This window comes from Nyctibius grandis, chromosome 1 (genome assembly GCF_013368605.1).
Source record: "Nyctibius grandis isolate bNycGra1 chromosome 1, bNycGra1.pri, whole genome shotgun sequence".
NCBI classification, from domain to species: Eukaryota; Metazoa; Chordata; class Aves; order Nyctibiiformes; family Nyctibiidae; genus Nyctibius; species Nyctibius grandis.
In genome coordinates this window covers 93,866,109-93,886,827 of record NC_090658.1, presented here as the reverse complement: position 1 = coordinate 93,886,827, position 20,719 = coordinate 93,866,109, and the positions used below count along the sequence as shown (strand labels likewise).

At 40.0% G+C, this 20,719-nt stretch overlaps 1 protein-coding gene across 2 annotated transcripts in view; it reads left to right on the top strand.

The window, feature by feature from the left end:
- The window catches only part of BCKDHB (branched chain keto acid dehydrogenase E1 subunit beta), a 150,586-nt gene extending 137,739 nt beyond the window's left edge, over positions 1–12,847 (top strand). For both annotated transcript variants that reach the window (XM_068410121.1, XM_068410113.1), the window contains exons 10-11: positions 7,229–7,381; positions 12,509–12,847. In XM_068410121.1, the coding sequence (XP_068266222.1) occupies positions 7,229–7,369 (141 nt within the window). In that variant the 3' untranslated portion in view covers positions 7,370–7,381; positions 12,509–12,847. The remainder of the gene's footprint in view (positions 1–7,228; positions 7,382–12,508) is intronic.
- Positions 12,848–20,719: the final 7,872 nt, after the last annotated feature.

The window sequence follows — 20,719 nt, the reverse complement described above, 5'->3', positions numbered from 1 at the left end:
AACAATTTTAAAGTGATCTCAAAAAGTAGAAAACTCTTTGATAAGTTAAACGCTTATGACATAAAACTGCAGAGTTCTCCGAGGAAAAATTGTATCACTGTTGTAACTATCAGGAAGAGATTTATAAAAGTTTTTTAAGATGAATACGGCTAAGCTGTTGGAAAAAAATGCTCCTTCTAAAAAAAGATATGTATATATATATATCTGTCTCAACTTGAAAATATCTCATGGGTGTATAGTACTTACTTAGCTCATAGAAGAGACTATTCATAAGAATGTAACGTATATATGTTGTCAAAGCAAATTCTGTTTAAAATTTGTAGCATTTGGTGTTTGCAGCTGTCAAGGAAAGTACTGTGCTACAATTGTGAGACATGAAAACTGCAGATGCTTGACTTTTCTGTTATTGAAAGTAAACTGCTCAAATTGGACTTTTTTTTTTAAGCAGCAACCAAACAAAAAGACCTTTAATCTATATTTAGTGTCAGCTTTATTGCATGAAATCCACCTTTTATAAAATGGGGTTTGATCAACTACCTCTTTGGAAAACTTCTTGTGAAAATCTTTATCTAAGCTTTGACATAAAAATAGTTTTTGTTGTAACTGAGCTCATCATGCTCATTATTAACCTATAGTAGGATTCATCTCATTCTTACAATAGTAGGTAATTTACAGTTGAAAATCCATATGGGGAAGTAATATATAATATAAATGTAACAGTCATCTACAAAGTGATATGGAATAAGTTTTCTTAACTGTTTGAGCCCCACACTTCGATTTACAGCAGAAGCATAAATAAATCAGAATAAAAATATCGGGACAGAAATTGAAACTCTAATGAGCTAAGAGTTTTCTCTCTGAAAAGTTCTTCAAATATATATGTGTTTTTTTTGAATTTTAAAACCTATTGATGAGATTGCAAAATTCAGTGTTCTAATTGACAGAAACCACAATTGAATTAAACCTTTGCAACTAGTCACTGAGTTCCTGGGTCTAAATTTTGTAGTTATTGTCAGCAAAAAAACAAGTAGTCTTGCATGAAAAGTGTTCCTACAGTTTGCCTTGTGTAATGGACCTTAACCTTATGTTTACTCTTCTTTTTATTATAATAGCTATAATACCAAAAATAAATACTACAATTTCTGTCAAACTTTGCCTATTCATATTAGTCTTTAAAATGGACTTTTTGTTTGTCATCCTACAGAAAGTAAATTCATGTACTGAAAAAAGAAGTGGTAAAATCAGTGTTCTCATAGCAGATCTGTAGTCATGTGTTATTTTTGTAGCTCTTAATTTTTTTGAGTACCTGTAGTGTTGCAAAATAAGAGTAGTGTGCGTTGGAGAGACCCCTGGGACATAAAATGTTGCAGAAATAGTTGATTTTTAAAGGAAAGTTTTCTCACCTTAGGGAGTATTCTACAGAGTAGTAGAATTTAAAAATAAAAAAAAATTTCCTTTTTACTGATTTTAATCCATGTCAGTCAAAAGGGAAAAATGAAATCGATCCAAAAGATATGGAAGTAAAGAGAATAAGACCAAAATAGGATAATTAAGGGGAAAAGTATCACTTCAGAATTGTCTGTCTTGCTCGCTACACATTGAATAGTCTCATTCACTGATACTTACCAAAGTGTTTGCATATGGAGGTTTGTTTACTATGAATATAGAATAATAGAGATTCCCTTCAGAGGAAGGAAGGTCTGGGGCAATAAACTCTTTTAACTATTTTCTTATTGGCCAGATGCCTAAAAGCACTTTCCCTAAACTGTATAGCAGATCACTTTATTTTTCTATACATTGCAGAAGGATGAGTAATATTTTCTTTCAGTAATGCCCAATAATAGATTTTTTTCTTATTTTATCCTTTTTGTACAATTTTATGTCTCTATAAATGCCTACAGTTCTCAGTTGTACATGTTTTTAAGGGCTTTACACTCAGAACCCTGATTTAGCAATGAGTACTTGAATTTCTTATAAGAGTAGAATATACACTTTATCCAAGTTTATTTTAGTTTTATTTAAGTTTTCCATATTGGCATACTAGAATACTGTAATTTGGGGAAATAGAGGGAGTGTACCCAGTACTAGAGGATGCATTTCAAATACGATCATGCGACATCTATCAAGTCCTTGGTTTTAGCATCTTTTCTAAAAATCAAGGCATAAGATTGTTTTGAGGTGGTGTGTGGGATACATTTCACTGATTGCTATGAATTTCAAGAACAGATTTTTAGTCCTCTTAAGTTGTTTTGAAAAGTCTTCCTGAATGGGTATTAAACATCAAATGTTGAGATGAAATAATATGACCAGTTAAAATGCCTTTATAGAATATAATAATGTGTTTTCCAGGAGACTTCGAGTGAAATTGAGGCAAATGAAGGTAATTGGCAAAGGTCATATTGAATAACTGAGGTCAGAATTTGACCTCTGCAGTTAGGAAGGAGGAATAAAAATGATTTAATGTTTTGTCTGAATTTTTTAAAATTAAGACAATTTTGATATATTAGACTAACAACTATATCTGTTCCCTCATAAGCATTTTTTTCCCTAACAAAGCAATAATTTTTTACTTCAGTTGAATGTTGGCAGTTAGTGGATATTCTACCAAATAAGTATGACTTTTTCATACTGATTTTCAAAATGGACTTTAAAACATTTTACACTGAATTAGAAATTCCATGCCTACTAATTTACTTCCAAAACCATTTCATTTTCAAGTTTTTTCCTAAGGTCTTTATTTGAAAGATGTCAGATTGTTTAAATAGTCTCTTTGAAATATGCAGGGACTTATTGAAGGCTGTAAGCTTGCATTTCCCTGTTTTGCAAGAGCAGTTTGGGCCATTAGCGGCCCTTATATGCCCAAATAATGTGGAGTAAATCTGCTTGATTTAAAATTCTGGTCTTCTTTCATTCTTAAATACTGTGGTAGACTTGTTCTGATAGGCTTGTACAATGGATGTCTGCTAATTAGTCTTAAAAAGAGCTAGACATTGTGTATTTAATATTCTCAGTCACGTTTCTCTACAATGTGGCTGTACAGGTCCAAAAAATCTGGCACAGCAATATGTACAGCAGATGTGACATATCATGTTCAGGATGAGGTGGACTCTTGTTTCTCCTGCAGTTTAACTCTTAACAGCAACTGTGAACAAGAATCTGTCTAAGATAGGCTATTTGATGGACTGATCACTTGAGTTAAGTGCTCTTCAAGCTCAAAAGGGAAGATGAGTTCACAATATGTCCATAGACTATGTATTTATTTTAATGTTACGATATAAATCTTGCTAACACTATGATTTGTTGAAGCGTAATGCTATCTAATGAAGAATATAATCTCATTTGCTCAGATTACAGTTATTAAGTTAATGCCATCAATCAGGCAGTTTCATATTCTGTAACTTTGTGAAAAAGTTTGGTTTGATTTGGATTTAAAGGGCACAACTGAATATATTGTCCCATAAATTAGAACTGATTCCAGAGATAAATCAAAACCCCATGAACTGATCAACTTTATTAGTTGTATTTTAAACAAAACTGTCTCCAAACCTAGTTATAGATTGCTATAAGCAAAGACCTCAATCATACAAAAGACTTGCTGCATACCTAGATATATCCAGAGCACGGCTAGTAAAGTAGTAGTGTCTTCTATCAAACCACCTCACATGTTTGTAAAAAAAAAAAAGACACGGTTTCCCTCTAAATCATCTTAGTAAGTAAGATATTTCCTTAAGCTTGTTTTCTGTGACTGCTTATGTGTAAAATGTGTGTATTTGTGAATTATGGGGTTTTTTGAGGACCAAATACTTAGCATATGGCAGGAGTACCGCTGTGATTCTGTGAGTAAATGTAGCTATCCTATTGCGAGCATGTTGAAAGTCATAAAAACATTAGTTTTGTTGTGTTTTGAATGAGAACTGTGATGCCAAGGTCAAGTGTTTGCCAAGCTCTTAGCAAGATCAAGACTCTTGTCTCTCTACAATGCTTCTACTTTGTAAAGCAAAAGTGCATCTTCTTGGTTGTTTTCAAATACCTTATTCTGATGATAACTTTATACTCCACCTTCTTGATTATGATTTTATTTCCACTCTGTAAAAAAAAAAAAATCTTTAAAGCTTTTATTCTTTGCAATTTGCTCTTATCAATATTCTTGCAAATATTGTCAGTAAATCTGTAAATTAAATAATGTCAACTGAATCATCTGCGTTTTGCTAGGGCTGCAGCATTTCTGTTGTTGCTGTGGTCATTGATGTTGAGAGACTTACTCCAGTAAGTTCCATCACCAACACGTCACCTGACCCAAACCGGCATCTGTAAAATGTATGTGTCAATAATCTAACAATCCTCTGCATCATAACATATACATGGGTATAGGATTTACCTATGAGTTTAGGTATGGCCAGTAAGGTAAAAAATACATCGTAAGATGATCTTACAATGGGGGCATGGACTAGATGATCTTTGGTGGTCCCTTCCAACCCAAACCATTCTATGATGGTACTCTCAAAACTGTAGGCAGTTTATTCAGCATATTGTTATACAAATTTTATCAGTTTGCTAGGAAAATTACTTTTTCCATGATAAACTATTACAATGTGAAATTCTGTGTGTGATGCTATTACAGTCAGAGCCACTTAGGCATGAACCTTTGTGAAACTGTGTTGACTTCAGTCAGATAATGTGCAAGTAGAGGGTTTCCCTCATGGATCTGACTGGTGGCTTGGGTCTGTTTTTTCTGCCTCTGAAGTATTTTAGTCCTATGGTGCAATAATTTAGTTAAAAATCTGCAAACACACACCTGTACCTCCAGAAAAATCATAGTAAGAGTAATTTTGTATACACACATACACATACACACAGAGAGTAGCTCAGGCTAGAGAGTTCTTCACCTTTCTTGAGTTGAATGGTATCTGACAATACAACACTCTGCTCATCTAAGCTTCACTCTCTGAATTCCTCACTGAGGCAAGGGAATCCACATGACTCTCTGGAAGCTGTACAAGTTTCAGAGCAATAAGTGTATGCTCAAACTCAAAGCAATTGTTGAGTTTTAAAACCACAGAAAGGGTGCTTGTAGCAGTGGTTCTGGGTTCTCCCTGAGGAAAAAAAATTAGGTGGAGTTTTGGAAAGTCTTGTGACTTAATTTTTATTCTGAATTATATATAATAGCAATGGCATTAATAAATATGCATGCTTGCAACTATTCTATGTGGCTTGGGTTTACCAGCTGATATTGATATTTACAGCCCAGGCTGGGGCTCGCTCAGAGGAGCATAGCACCCCGCCTGACAGTCGCAGCTAACATTTCTCTGTCTGCTCCTTGGGCTGCTGAAGGCACAGGGCTGCTCTCTGCATGGATGCCCAATGCACAGGGAATATTGCAGTGAATATTTTCAGTGAGACTAATGAACTTTTTATCCAAGCTTTGTTTGGGATAAGCTGTTATCGCAGAGCTGGTTATGACATAAACCAAGGGTCTCTCTCTCCTAGGTAGTCATCCTGTGACGGGTAATCTGAAACAGCAATGCAGGACTGGAAGGCTGTGTGTCTAGAATATACTTGTATGATTTGGTGCAATCTCAGAGGTGGTGGTCTGGGCAGGCCAATTTTGGAGTTGTCTGAAAGCTATTGCTTTGTCTTATTGGGCAGTCACAGCATGGGAACCAAGGACGTAGTAGTATCAAAAATATCCTTGCCAGTAGATGGGGGTAGGACATCACGATCTACCTCATGGACAGATAAAGGATCTAATATACTCTACTTCCCAGCTTTTTGTACTATTATGAATCTTTCACTTTACAAAGAAAAGCAAAGGAATGCCTGAAAATGGAGCTAAAAAACCCCTTTATATTGTTTGCATATATTTTTAACTCAGACCTATTCAGACTCTGAAGTTTTCTAGGTGAATTAGTTCACTATTAAATGTAATGACACTGTATGCAATCACACAACCTCCATCTATCTTCCAGAAATATGCCACTTCACAATGCACTGAAGTGGTAGCTGGAACAAAAGGTTATAATCTCAGTGTGTTATGAGTACCTTCTGTACTGCCAAATATTGTGATCTATAGGAAGAACAGTAAGTTAGAGTTAGGCTGCCATGGACTGCCTAAGGCAACGTGCATTTGAAACAGTTCATCAGTCTGAGAAAATACTTAGCACTTCGCTGCAGAAAAGTGTAGCTCTTTGACTGTTTTCCTTGTGGGCTTGGTGGAAAAGGACTGGTTGATAATCCTTCACCTTCCATTTTGCTGAGCCAAGTATAGGGGAAGTTGGCCAGGATGTCTCAGTTGCTGCCGTCCATAAAGGAGAGGCCAGGAGGAGACATGTTTTTTCTCTTCATTTGTCTGCTCTGGAAAGCAAATACATATGCTAAAGATATGGGGATAAAAGGAGCTGATAATTAGCATCGACATCAATTTGATCTGGCAAAGTTATTTCTGTATCTACTTCTTGTGGATTTTCATGGTCCATGCCATCACTCTGGTCCTTGAGAGCAGGAAGATTGAAACCCCACTATTTGTTTGGTTATTAAAGCTGGTAATGTTACACATATTTTCACAGGTTACTTTCAGATTAATATGGTGTATTTGTAATATTTTGTGCCTTACTAGGTCAAGTGATGAAACTCTCACAGTCATTGCCAAATCTGATCTCCAAATAGAGCACAAGTTGTGGGGTTTTGCGTAGAGCATGGATTTAACTCAAGGGTTAGAGGTATGCAAATCCACCTGCGTTCAAATTCATAATTTCCGTGACTACTTAACGCTTCTCAGACAGAGTCTTAATAATCTAAGGGGTCAAAGGAGTTTGAATATGATGTTCATGTGTCCAACAAATAATACACACTCTTAGATTATGTAATTTTTTCTGTATGTTTAAAAGTGGTACAGGAGAGAAACTCTTACTCCTTTGTTCCTAAAATATTTGTTTCTTGGCAGCACTTGTCTGGATGTATAGCAGATGTACTAAATATAACCTGCCTATGATTTAGTGCAGCACACATGTAGAAAATGAAAATAACATTAATTCAAATTGTTATTTTAATATGCACCTTTTGGGCAAAAGGAAGCACTGTTCTGGTCTGGGCTACTTATGCTGTGATATAAATAGAAGGTTTGAGTTTCCAGGACTGTCAGTCTGGCAAAGTTCATTTGACCTCAATTTGTGATGCAAGACTCCTGAAAATAATGGCCCCACTAACATTTATTCTGTATTTCTTTTAATAGGAGGAATGCTTTTTGAATTTAGAAGCTCCTATTTCAAGAGTATGTGGCTATGACACTCCTTTCCCTCACATCTTTGAGCCTTTCTACATCCCAGACAAATGGAAATGCTATGATGCTCTTCGAAAAATGATTAACTACTGAGCGGTAGTACAGGTGAGAAATAATGTCTTGTACTGACAGTTTGTCTGTAAGGATTCTGACAGTGTGATTGCAAGGTTTGGGGCTAAAGTACTACTCTTTTATTTAGTTATTTATTTATAACAAGAATTGCCTTATGGCTTTGGTCCTTCAGTCTTAAAGGCATCTGAATATTTTTAAGTAGTGCTATTGAAGTCAGTGTTTAAAATTAATTACCTTGCTTAATCAATCTGAAAATTAAATGTCTTGTTGAAAATCAAATGTCTTGTACCCTGAGAAGTGAAAAGAACGTAAAGTGAAAGGTGAAAGGAATAGTAATGCACAGAATATTTTTTCACCTATATTAGAAGACTTACAATTATTTCATAGGCAAACTATATTGTTAAATTTTATAATTTTTCACTTTTCAGGTTGGCCTGTAGTCCTGTGAGGTACTAATAAGGCCCAATTTACACTAACTAGAGGCACTGCATTGCAAACATACACAGAGCATTGAAAATACATGAAGTATCTGTAGTATCTTGCAGTTTTGTTCCAATAAAATTATAAGGCTTATATTTAATATTTATTCTAAAAATAATTTTTCTTTATGATCTTTTATGTGATTTGGTCACGCTCAAAGATTTCTGTTTGCAGAGACCTTCAGGCAGCAAGTCTGTGAAGTAATATACATTTCTATTACGTGTCTCTTAATCACAGTCTGTAACATCTTTTGTCTTTGATTTCATTGCAATATAATAGTAAGTAGCATTAGAGTGTGCAGCAGCCAACCAGGACTTCAGAGGGTATTGTGTGTTGCTGTGAGAGAACTTCTGGTGTTTAAGGACCAAAGTTTAATAGTTAGGAAATGTGTCAACGCATTGTATTCTCTCCTTCCTCCAATTATGTGAATCAGGTAGCGTATTTTTGAGATTGAGTCTTGATGGGTCTTGTACTTCTGAACTAAAAAGAAAAGAAGAAAACAAGAGGCCCATTTTCCAGTGGTGTAAGGAGATGCTGTAACAGGCGCTCAGGGCGTTTGAGCTGTTGGCGGGGCAGAGGGGAGGGCCAAGGTGGGCTCTATATGAGGGACGCCCTCTTGTGTCCATTTTACCTGTACGTTAAACTGCGGATTACATTTAGGGCCGGGGATAGAACGTTGTCAATACCTTAATGTTAATCTCGTTTATATGCGTACTTACTTTCAGGATGACTTTTTGCATTTCACTATCTTTGTTTCCCTTGATAGCCGACAGTGGAGTTCCTGTATGTGAGATGGGAACTCTACCAGTGAGGCAGTGTCTCTGAAAAAGAGTGTCGTTCCACTTAGAATATTTCTCAAAAATCGCCCATTACTGACATAGCAGAGCATTTCCTTAGGCTTAAAACTGAAGAACGTTGTGATCTGTTTTGTAAAGCATGTGGTAAATGCTGTCTTTTTCACGACAGTTCTCCTTGCCTTTTATCTGAGTTGAACTAAACTTATTAAAGCCTTATTTTATTTTTTTGTTTGGCACGTCTGTAATACAGTCAGTAAAGCTCTCCTAAAGAGAATGAGATGTCTCAGCTCTTTCGGGTGAGTTACTAGGCCATGCTAGGTAGCCTCTAATCTGTTCCTTTCCAAAGGAAGCCAAAGGACCAAATAATCTTACCCATGTATAAGCAGGGGGTGACAAACCAAGGGCATTTGGTGGTTCAGAGACTGAGTTTAAGCCACGATCCTCCATCGGATGGTAAAGTGAGGGAGGTATGAGGAGAAAAAAGTGGGTTTTGGGATCTCAGTGAATTTGCATGCAATCCAGTCTCCACGCTAGAAGTCCACACTAAACCTTTCTGGGGAGGTAATATGGACTAAAACTTGGAAAAGTCATCTGCATTCATGTTTACATTTCTCCTGTGGACTGCACCACACACCAAAATCAGACGAAGTTATTGGCCAGCTGAAAATGTGGATTTAGCATATATAGGAGCTGGTTTATTAGGGGCTGTCTGGAAAATGGTGCAAAGACATGGAAAACTGCTTTCTGGTTTGTCTAAGAAAACATCTTGATGGTGGGGCCCATAACACCATGTGTTTTAGTTGATGTGACTAGATATTAGTGTTACAGAATGAGCTGCTCAGAGGTTTTCCTGAGAGACAACCTTCATGTGTGTTGTTGTAAGGCACATTTCAGGGGAGTATTCCCTTATTTTTCTGTGTGCTGTACTAGGTAATTGGTCTTATGTGCTTGACACAGCAGGTACAGTAGATCTCCATCTTGCCATCTGCTCCACAGAGGTTGCATATAAGGTAGTGCGCTTATGTTTCTGAGAAATTGAAGGATTGCTTTACATTTGCTGCTTTTTGTACTCAGTATAACATTTATTAGTGACGTTACTTGCCACTGGTCTGGACTGGTGAGGTTAATATGTCCCAAAACACCTTGTGTGTACGGAGACAGGGATATCTTTTCTAAGAAATGGTGTTACAGTTTGCGTGGACTTGAGCACAGCCATAGTCTTCTGGATGTTAGAAAAGTTGGGCCCCTTCCTGTCCTACTGCTGAAGAGACAGAGGAGCTAGCAGTTCCCCATGGGGAAGAGGGATGTAGGGTTGGCTTTTGAGTTACAGAATTGGCCAAGCTGGCTAAGTTGTTGCTTTGCTTATGCTTTAAGTAGTTCCTGTTAGATATGACATGTCTGGCTACCGTTCTCTTTTCCCTTCTGAATTAGCAACTTATTGGATCTTGCTTCTTTCTTTGCTTTTAGGCAGGTTGTGGGGAAAAAAAAAGCCTAGTGATAGCTGTCAAATATATCAATGTTATGTATCAGATTGTCCTTTCTAACATGGCCTGAGATCTCTGTAGTTTGACTGAGGAGATATCTGTAACTTCATTTTGTGAAGTCTGCAGTGATGTGATTCCCTCCCCTTGTTACTGGATGACACCAAGTTATATAATGTTTCATGGTCTGCCTCTGTTGGAAAGTCCTCTTCAGACCTGGAAACAGGTTCTACATTAAAGCATGGGGATCCTAACTCTGAACTTATTTTTATCAGTTACAGTAAGCTTTTCTTTATGTTATTGGTGTGTTGAAATCTTTTAGTCCTTACTCACACAAGTATTTCTTACTTAACAAAGAGTAAATCTGCATCTCTTTAAAAAAACAACCAAAGAGACAAACAAAACCCTCCCTGAAACATGTTTGGCTGTGTGTACGAATGTACCTCATACCCAGAAAGGTTGCTCTCAGGTGCCTGAATTAATTTACTGCATTGTATCTGAGGCGAATGCAGGGTCTTAAGCTGGATGCTACAGTCAATCATTTCTAAACTTAGTCTTATTATCTTAATGTACATTTGCTTGTATTCAACCTGTGTTGACAGTCTCACGCACACATAGTTGCTTATCTTGAGATAGACAGTGCAGATGGTTTTCCTGCTCGAAGACAGCTTTTGACAGTGCATACTGTATACCTCACTGATGAGAGAGGCAAGAGCAAATTCTGTATCCTTCAGCAGCTTCTTAGTTATTAAAATTTATAGCTATGTTAGCTATAAGAGAAATAGCTTGCAGGTAGGCAGCTGTGTTCCAGATAACTCTTTGTAGTTGGAAAAAAGGTAAAGAGAAAAGAGGCAGTGGGATTAGGATGGATATACATTTCCTGGATAGCTGGAATGGTGTCTGGCTGTTCATTTGAGGAGGAAAAAAAAAAAGATAAAAGAAGAAACAGAAGAAAATGGCCACAATTTTTATAAAATATACTCTTGTAATACACAAATATATTGAGGGGTGGCTGTAGCATAGAAATAGCAAATGTCCAAGTGCTTTTCTGTTACCTTTTGCAGCTTTTTCTACCACCTTCGCATATTCTCTTTCCTTGTCAAATTCTGAATTTTAAAGCTGTCCTTACCAGGTGACAGTTTATCTCCATGAGAGAGTGTGTGTGTATGTAGAGACACCATTACTGTTACAAATTTAATCTCTAAAAATACAAAGTTACCACACTGAACTTCATTATGGAACTATTTTATGGAAAGTTTAATCTTGGTGCTTAAAAGTTAGACAATGTTAGGAGATGACAGGGGGTTGATTTAAATTTATTTTTCTTTCCAAGCATGTATTTGAAGTTGTATTTCAACATCCAATAGAGTTTGCTCAGAAATAGTGCTCCAGTTGAGAGAGACTTGCAAATGACAGCAATGCTTTCCCTTTCTCAACCAGTAAGTTGTGCTGGGAAACAGGAAAGGACCTGGTAGATACTTCGGTTACTGATTGTTCTTTGCACTCCTGCTTGTTAGGCAGGGCTTCATACAGGTTAACTTGAGGCATGGGAGAAATATAACTACTCTCCTTGTTTGGTAAATAAAATATGAGAGACTGTGAAAGATCATTTATTTTTAAGCTGAGAGTAACAAGCAGGTTTTTTTCAACACAGAATCCCAAATGTGGCAGGCTAGACTGCCTGCCTTTTATAATGCGCTGTCTGTAACTCACTAGAATAAACAACCTCCAGAGGCTTGAGTAGGATGCAACATTCCTGGTTTATAGTGTTATCCTGCTGGATGGCAAAAATCATGCAAATGGCCAGTGAATCATGCCTTACTCACAACCAGTGAGAAGTCCAAATATAAGATAACAGTCTTCTAGTGCTATGGGTTAGTCTGTAAGGGTGGCTGTTGCAAGTCTGTACTTGCATTCAAACCTTGCTGAGAATTCATGCAAGATCAGAAATAATGAAATGATCTTTAAAAAACCCCTACAAATAGGAAAGATATTGACTGTAGTTTTTTTACAAGACCCCTCTTCACTGTAATAATAGATAGTATATCTAGTAGAGCTTTAAAAAAACAACATGTAATGCTTTGCTTAACCCGCTAGAGTGCGATGGAAGACACTTCATCATAAAGGTTTTGCGTAAATGGTGGTGATTAGTGTTGTCTTGACACTAGATATCAGTTGCAGCATTTCTAATTTCTGCATGTCTACATTGGCAGGTTTAAAATTTTAATATAGTTTTTAATACATAATAAGTAAGTATTTTGTTGTAGTTCACATATCTTGAAGTTAAGAGGACGTTAAAAATTTAAAAAATAAGATTACCATGGAGGAGACTGTGTGTTTAAGTTGTGGATATTACTTTCAGCCTTAAGGTTTGTAATTTATTTTGTGATCTTCTTCTGCAGAGATGAGAACAGCAAGGAAATACAGAAGCTGCCTTCAAAACTCTTGACACTTTACTCAGATCTTTTGGGTTTGGAACTCACATAGCAGACTGTTTTCCCTGAACTCAACTATCCTTAATATTCATCTTGGCTATTCTTCTGAAAGTCCACATCTTCCTTAATTATGAAATCAGTGGTGGGCAGGTGATTGCTATAATAAGTAGTTTCAGATGTATTTAAAGATATTCCAGATGTCATATGAATGTTACACTTTGCCATGCTTCACTAGGTTACATCTCTAAACTTCACTGTGTAAATATTAGAAGCAGGATTTTATTCAATAAAACATATTATTATGCACATGTTGTCTGTTGGTTTTGTTATTGTATTGGGAAAACCCAAGGAAGTTATTTGAATGTGACTGTAATTTCAACAAAATAAACCTTAGACAGCCGACCAACTTGTGCCTCTGGTCTGACTGAGACCTCCTTTAACCAGTGTCATTAGTTGACTTTCAGTCAAGTGGCTTCATGTAAAATAGTCCCAAATAGTGATTTTCCTTTCGTCAAGGAAAATGAAAACTCCATTTTTCTTGAGAAGGGAGGAAAGATTTTTTTGCTTTGTTGCTATAGGTGAGAGTCTCCATTGGTACATCATTGCTGCAGTATCTTAGTTTAATTCTTTTTCCTCTAGATGCAGAATATGTCCGCTGCTAAGCAGTTGTGCAAAATGTGCCAATTTGTTGAGAAAAGGTAATGTTACCCTGACATGTTCATGGCAGTGGTGGGAGAAGAGGCAGCACACATACCATTTTCTGTTGGTGAGGACACAGAAATACAAAATTACCAAAAAAACCTCTACTATAAAATTAAACCTGGATGTTTGTTTTTCCTGTATAAAGGGGACTGAACATCCCGAAGTACAAAAAGGAGACCAGCCTTTCAGACTGAGAGCTTCTGAGCTCAGTGGAGGTTTGCTTAATTTTTAATAATGCCCTTCTTTTCCGTTTGACAAGCCAAGGACACAGCAAAGATGTTGTGAAAATTATCTTCTCTTGTCCTACATTCCAGGACTGCTCAAAGGGCAGCAGATCTTCTTCCAGCACAGTAGTTTCAAAGCTTATTACTGAATTCCTTTGGTACCAGCTCTGCTCATTTTTCCACCACCTAAATTAAGTGTGAATTCAGCAGTTCCTAGACTTTTTGGTTGCTTTGCTCTCTGTACAAATCAATCTCACGCTGAGTTGCTTCTTGTTATATGGGGGAAGGAGGGGAGGGGTTGGGAAGATGTATGCCAGTAGCCAGATAACCACATTTCCATTATCATTCAGGGGGATCTTTCAGGGAGAGAGAAGAGTATCTTTATACACAAACCTGCTCAGGGCAGTCCTCAAGGTGACAGCTGAAACACGCGAGGAAGGAAGCTCAGGAGGAGAACTTCACTCTGTCAGTGGATAGTGCCCCCCAAGCCCCCCTGTCACCCATTCATATGATCTGGGAGGTTGTTAATCGAGCAGATCACTGAAACCCAAGGGAAATCTGGCCTTTGGGACAGCGTCGTTGATTATGGGTGCCTAGGCAATTCTCACCTCACTCCCCCAAACCTCAGGAGCAATCCTTGTAGCGTGGTTCATTGTTTGTAACATGGGGCGATGCTTGTCCTCCAGCAGAACTCAATTCAAAAAGCCACGTTCAAAGGACTTGTACAGGTGGAAGGTGCTAAATGATAATCTTTTCACGTCCTACTACTATTTCATGTAAGATTCTGCACTCCTAGTTCATACATTCCCTACAGAATCCCACAACTGATAATGAAGCTATTTGTTAATGATTCTAATCAAAATGACATTAGTAGTCAAGTCTTCTGACTGTAAGGCTTCTGTAAATACCATGTATACAATTTGTTTATTTAGATCCATTATGTATTTTGTATTTTTTGTGCTGGATGGAAACTATTTTGGTTTTATGAAGAAAAATGGTTTTAAAAAGTATTGTTCTCTTTGTAGAAAAGCAATAGGTCTTCTGAAAATGTATGGTTACTATATTTCAAAGCATATAAAATAGATACAATTTTAGTACTACCATAGTAAAATGTGCTTTGGTGATTAATAGCCTTAATACTGTATACTTTGTATTTGTGGTTTTCATAGGTAAAAGCAGTTTGTAATCTAGTGCAGAGCTTAAGTTCAAGTTATGTGTATGGAAATACAGAATAATATATTTCTTAATAAACATGTAGAAAGTATCTGTTCTTAATGTGGACTACTACAATCTGATCGAGGGGCAGGCTTTGTATTTTCAGTGAGTGGTGACGTGTCATTTTTTAATAGTATAAAAAATGTTCCTTTCTCCTCCGTTTTGAATAATAGAATATTTTTCCCTGGCAAAGACAATTAATGTTCTAAAATAGGTGCTGCTCCCAAAAGCCTGTCTAGATGGCAGTATCCACTCACGTAACCTGTGCTCAAGGATGGCGGCTGTTTAAAGTGCGTGTTATGGAAAAATGACATATAGTTCTAACTTGGACAGGAAGATATATGCTGTTACATACAAATAAACTGTTTGTCATTAAATTCCTTAATAATAAAATCCAAAGACAAGTCATATTTTCTGGTTTTTAACCACTTAGGTCTCTTAATTAGATTAATTAGATTATGCAAAACATGCGTGGAGGAATATTCTCAGGTTTAACCTGGGCAGTGATTGTTTCACTCTGAGTAACTCCTTTTAAAGCAAAAAAAATCGTGTCAGTACTCCTTGCTCATAGTCCAGAAAATTAGTAATCTATCTAGTCATGCTCGTTTAACACTAATTGCTGGAAATACTTATGGTACATAGTTTAATGCTGGATCCTGAGCCAGCAAATTGGAATTCAAGGAAGACATACACAGCCTTCATGGTATCCCAGATTTATCAACTGCAGATGAAAGACTTGTATACTCTTCTCCTGTCATCTAGCTCAGTTAAGACTGTAGTGCCGTAACAACCTCATCGTAATAAACAGTGCAGCAATTAATAAAAATCAGATTTAAATCATTAGAGGAATTCTCCCTCGTGGAAGTGCACGTGTTCATAAGAGGATTAGCCAGCAGTACGTTCTCACTGCAGTAGCCAGGAGCCTTGACACAATGACCTTCCGGTCCTACGGTCTGATAATCAATTCTGAGCTCATGAATCTTTTCAGACAGCTCTCTCGCTCCCGTAGCTAACAAACGGTCTTCCCAGTGCACTGGTATGTTGCCAACGCTCTGTTCTAGCCACATAACTTCAGAGGCAGCAACTGAAAGGAATCCATTCAGCAAGCTGGCAGAGATTGTTATCACAGCAGCTCATGAGGTTCAGTGAGCATTATATGTTCGCAACAAAATAAGCTGACACAGTCTGTAAGCTCTGCCAGATTTCAGTAGACGCAAAAGAAGGATGCAATTCTTCTGTAGCTCTTTTGCTGCTTAGCTGCTCTGCAAGATACGTGTTTGTTAGATATGGGAGACGTACATCTGACACCAGTATAAACAGGGTTTATAGAACTTAATTCTGTTGCTTATGCTTTGGCATCCACTACCATTTGAGACACCCTGGGGTATCCTGCATGGTCTCCACATCTCCAGCTGCTGCTTCCATAGGTCCTATATGATATCTGCCAACCCCATGTGTATCTTGGGTGCCTTAGGGCATCTCAAATGGCACTAGATGCCCGCGTTCAGGCATCTAAATAGAGCCTTTTGTTTTCTGGGGCTTGGATAGCTGAGGTCTGACTATTTTTCTGTCAGCTTGCATAAAATGCTAACACTGAGATTGGTGCATGCCTTGATTTTCAAAATAAATTGCGCAAATCCCCAGTAAGTACATGAGGTGGGATACAGGACATGTGCATGTGAAAGAAAGGATTGTCTATTGGGTGATGGGCTGATGCTGAAATGGGCAGTTAGTTCCTTGAGGCAAATAATTTAGAGCCAAACTCCAGCCTTATAAATGCCCCTGGACGGAGCTGGTTGCTGCAGCTCACAAGGTTTCTGATGAATATCTGAAGACAGCTTGTGGGCAGGACCTGGTTCAAGTTCAGCAAAGCCATGAGCAACATTGGTGAGTTAATGGGAGATGAGGGAGCTTCAGTCCCCTTGTTTCCTGCAGGAGTTGTGTGTGGGATTCAGCTCAGGATTAAGACCCCCTCAATTTAAGTGTCAAGATACAGGTGTGTATGGCCAAGCAGAGCAGTTGAGTGAGCTAGTAAGTGCCTTCAGGGTAATCTGACTCATTCTGTAGGCTGAACTGACTCTGCTGAACTGACTTTTCTGACTGCCTCAGTTAAGTTGCCCATGCATAGTGCCACAGGAGATGCTGTCAGGTGTCCTGCCTGGCCTTCGGCTGCTAGCCTAGAAGGGTTCAGATCTCCCATCAGTCCTCAGTCATACCTGCTAGCTCAGGTATATCTTGCATGCCCTAAGTCATCTCAGGCATCACTGCTAGATGCTTGTGTGGGTAAAAGAACCAGTGGCTTCAGTGGCTGTGGCTGTTGTGAGATCACAGCCTGAATGTGGACTTCAGATGCTTAACTTCAGATGAAATTGCCCATTCCATGCTTTTGACAGAAGGGAGAGCAGAGAAGGGGCACACAAAGTGCTAGGTGGATGCTGGGGCCACACACTAACTGATGCAAGAAGCTGGGAGAAGACGATCTATCCCTCAGTCCAACTGCTGCAAGTAGCAATGACCTAATCCGTACTTAACATCACATTAGTCATCCCCAGCCCTCTAACAGAAGGCACTAAGCCTCCTGATTAACAATACTGATTAATTTGATCGTTAGCCTATTTCGTATTACAAGTGCAACACTGAATCAACCCCAGCTTTGGGTTTATGTTACTTGCTGTGAAATTGTTTTATGGTCTTTGGTTACATCTTTAAACCCTATTTTTGTCTGTCTTGGGGGAAAACAAATAAGCCAAAATAATTTTACTACATTTAAGAGTAGAAACTAGTGTCTGTTCTTGCTCATGTAGGTCTATGGATAACTATTCTATGACTGACAGTAATGTGCCACCAATGTTTGAGAAGGATTCCCTGTTGATTCCTGCATCTAATGAATTATATTATAATTAAATAATTCCTGTTTACTTGAGCTCCATTTGCTTGCAGCTGAGTACTTGCTGAAAACAGAAATTGTCTGGATTTATGACGCCTGTGGCTTCACTCTTCTTGCAGCGTTCGTGAGCTCTGCCATGCCTGGGCCACTGCTAGTTCCAGCTTCATGCAGTCTCAGGCAGTTTTGAGGTAAGTGACCTGGGCTGCAGGTGGATGGTTTCTTTCCAGTCTTTCCATCACAGCCCTTGACAGCACTCCCTTAGCCTGGGCGATGGAGCAGCACAGGGAAGCACAGTTGTTTCTCCTCTGGGCAAAGCCGGTGGTTAACCCCCACCATGAATTCACACTGCTCATGCCTGACCTGGCCTTGGCCTGCCTTTCCCAGGAGGGGACTTAGAGGACAAGGGAGATGTGGGGCTGCTCTGGTGACTGGCGGGGGGCTGGCAGGGAGGGTGGTCCCCACGGCCACCTCCATGCAGGCACCTGCGTGGCAGCGAGAGCCTCTTGCATACAAACACAGTTTCTTGGCTTTCCAGGGCTCTGGCACAAGCCACACGGGTAGTAAAGCTGTTACACCCTCTTCCCCTCTGCTGCCCTGCCAGTTTAGGCTGTGTGGAGGACCTCAAGGCAGCCCTTGCCAAGGGTGCAACTGGTGGAGGACAACGTGGGCGTGCGGCGTGATGCCAGGATCCTGAGTACCTTTGGTCTGGGGTGAGGGCAGGAGTGCTCGCACAACCCCTGCCTCTGCCCGAGCTGCGGCAGTGGGACCGCGTGGGTGACGCGGGGACTGTTACCTTTGAGGAGTTGCAGAAGCAACCTGTGCGAGAGCAGGCTATGGCAGCATGGGGAGCAGCCGGTGCACAGACCCAGCGGCGCCTTCCTCCGGCAGCTGAGTCAGAGCAGTTTGGTACCTGACAGGCAGGAAAGAAGCCATGACGGGAGACAAATGGGAGAGCCAACTCACCCCTGTGAGCCGGAGGACGGGTCTGGCTGGCCTGGAGCAGCACGTCCAGGCGGTAGGTCTGAGTGGCAGGTGGGACACGGTTGCACAGAGAAGGCATTAGGGAGAGATTATTGTTCAGGGATGACCTGGGACCCGACAGGCACTGTGTGACTGCAAGCCTCCGTGCACTTGCAGTGCAGCACCACAGCTTTCCGTGTGCTCGGATAGCTCAGCTGTCCGGGCAGCTCACAGGCTTTATCTGCTAATCCAGTGTTTTGCAGGAAAGGGCCAGCCTAGATAGGTTTAAAATGTTGGGCTTGTTTATGCAGAAGACAGGAGGAAGGTGCCTTCAGCAGGACCCATGGCTGCAACCAAGTGCTGCAGGCTTTCCTCTCCCACCTAACCTGGTGCAGGGCAGTGGCTCAAGTCAAAGCAGAAGGCTCTTGAGAGGTATGCATCACATATCAGTGTGGTTTGGGGTAGTTTCTTTTATCCCGTAAAAGAGAGGAAGATCATGTCTGCTGTGATGACAAAACTCTGATGCCTACTGGCTTGACCTCAGGGATTTTCAAAGATGCCTGGAGAGAGAGAGCAGGGAGGCGCAGTGGAGGAACAAAGCGCAGCCTTGTTCAAGTGCCCCTTCAATGGCTTCATGGCATCTCATTTGTAACCCACCGGTCCTGTGTTTTATTCACAAAACACATTTTAACTTTGGAAGGAGAGTGTGAGCAGGTTGCCATTCAAATGTTAATACATGGAGAACAAAAAGGAATAAGAATGAGGTTAGAGTAACCATTACTGTTATTCCTTTCCAGTGACTTTTTCTTGTCCCATTCCCCCACTCCATCTCTTCAGTACAGTTTTCCCCTCCCTTTTCCCCAGCAGCCTAACTACTTCTACTACGCCACTTAAACTTTTAAACTGACTTTTTTCCCACTTGCTTGCAATAAAACCAAAGTATAGGTTAGTGAGCTGTTCCTCATTTGGTGTTTGTTACATTTGAGTTGGAGATGGCTGAAGCAAAAGCAAGCGAGTGTTGAGCTGCCTTGCAGAGCAGAAACAGTCTGAAGCCGTTGCCTTCTCCCTTGGTCCGTTCCTTCCCAGCTTTGCCCCATGCCACAACTGACCCACAGCTTCCCCAGGCATGGGGAGACTTTGCTGCTCCCCAGGCAGGGGCTGGGGCTGAGCTGGTGGAGGCTGTGGAGCAGGTACCACAGTGGCAGATGCTGCTACTGCTGGGTGATGAGAGTGAGAGGATGAAGAAGTATAAGGTGGGCACCAGCATTTCATAGTGGAGTTATAGCTCTGCCCGCCATCAGTGATCCCAGCTTCCCCAGGGTTCCCCCCCGCTGCCAGTCCCAGCCCCAGCCCCTCAGGAGAGGGAGCCAGCCTGGCCATCACAGACTGTGCATCTTCTGCCTACCTGTGGTGCCCTGTCTGCTGTCACCCTGTCCCACCTCTTGTCATTTGGTCTTGTTCCTCCTCCCCCAGGTGGAGGCAGTTTTGGTGACTTACAGCTACTCACTGCTCAGGATTATCAAGAGGCTGAAACACCCACTCAGGCTGTGATAGGGGTGTTGTCATACGCACAGTGTGAGCCTTTGGGAGATGGTGATTTTTCTAATTGGCTTTCAGCAGAGAGTTTTCGCTGAGAGTTTTGCTGTCGACTTCCCTAACCGAGCCCTTAGCTACCATAGAGCTGCAGGTTAAGTGAAGCCTGGCGCAAATTTGTCTGGGTTTCTGCTGCTGCCGCACCAGCTCACTCTCCTCGGGATGATGCTACCTCTGCTCTTGCAAAGCCGTTTTGTGGCAGCACAGGAACTGCCTGCGTTCAGCCTGCTGTTTTTGGGGGGAAGATGTTCACATTACTGATACGGTTAAAATGATCTTGGTGGAGCATAGCTGTAAAAGCAAACTAATCTTTGTGCATGTCTGTATCTGTACACGCTCACTGAAATAAGCAAGGCTGCTCTTGAATGAATCTGGCTCCCTGAGACTGAAGTTTAAAGTATTTTTCCCAATGAGTTTGATTAATTTTATTTTTAAGGACAAACAGTCCTTGGGTTTCAGTAATTTCCTTCCGATGTGTTGGGAACATCTGTCCATATCCATAGATGAAATCCTCACGAAGGATTCTTCATCTAGGTATGAAATATGGGGCCATGCTCTAAGCTGGTTCTTTGGATTTAGTTGCTTATTTTTCAACCA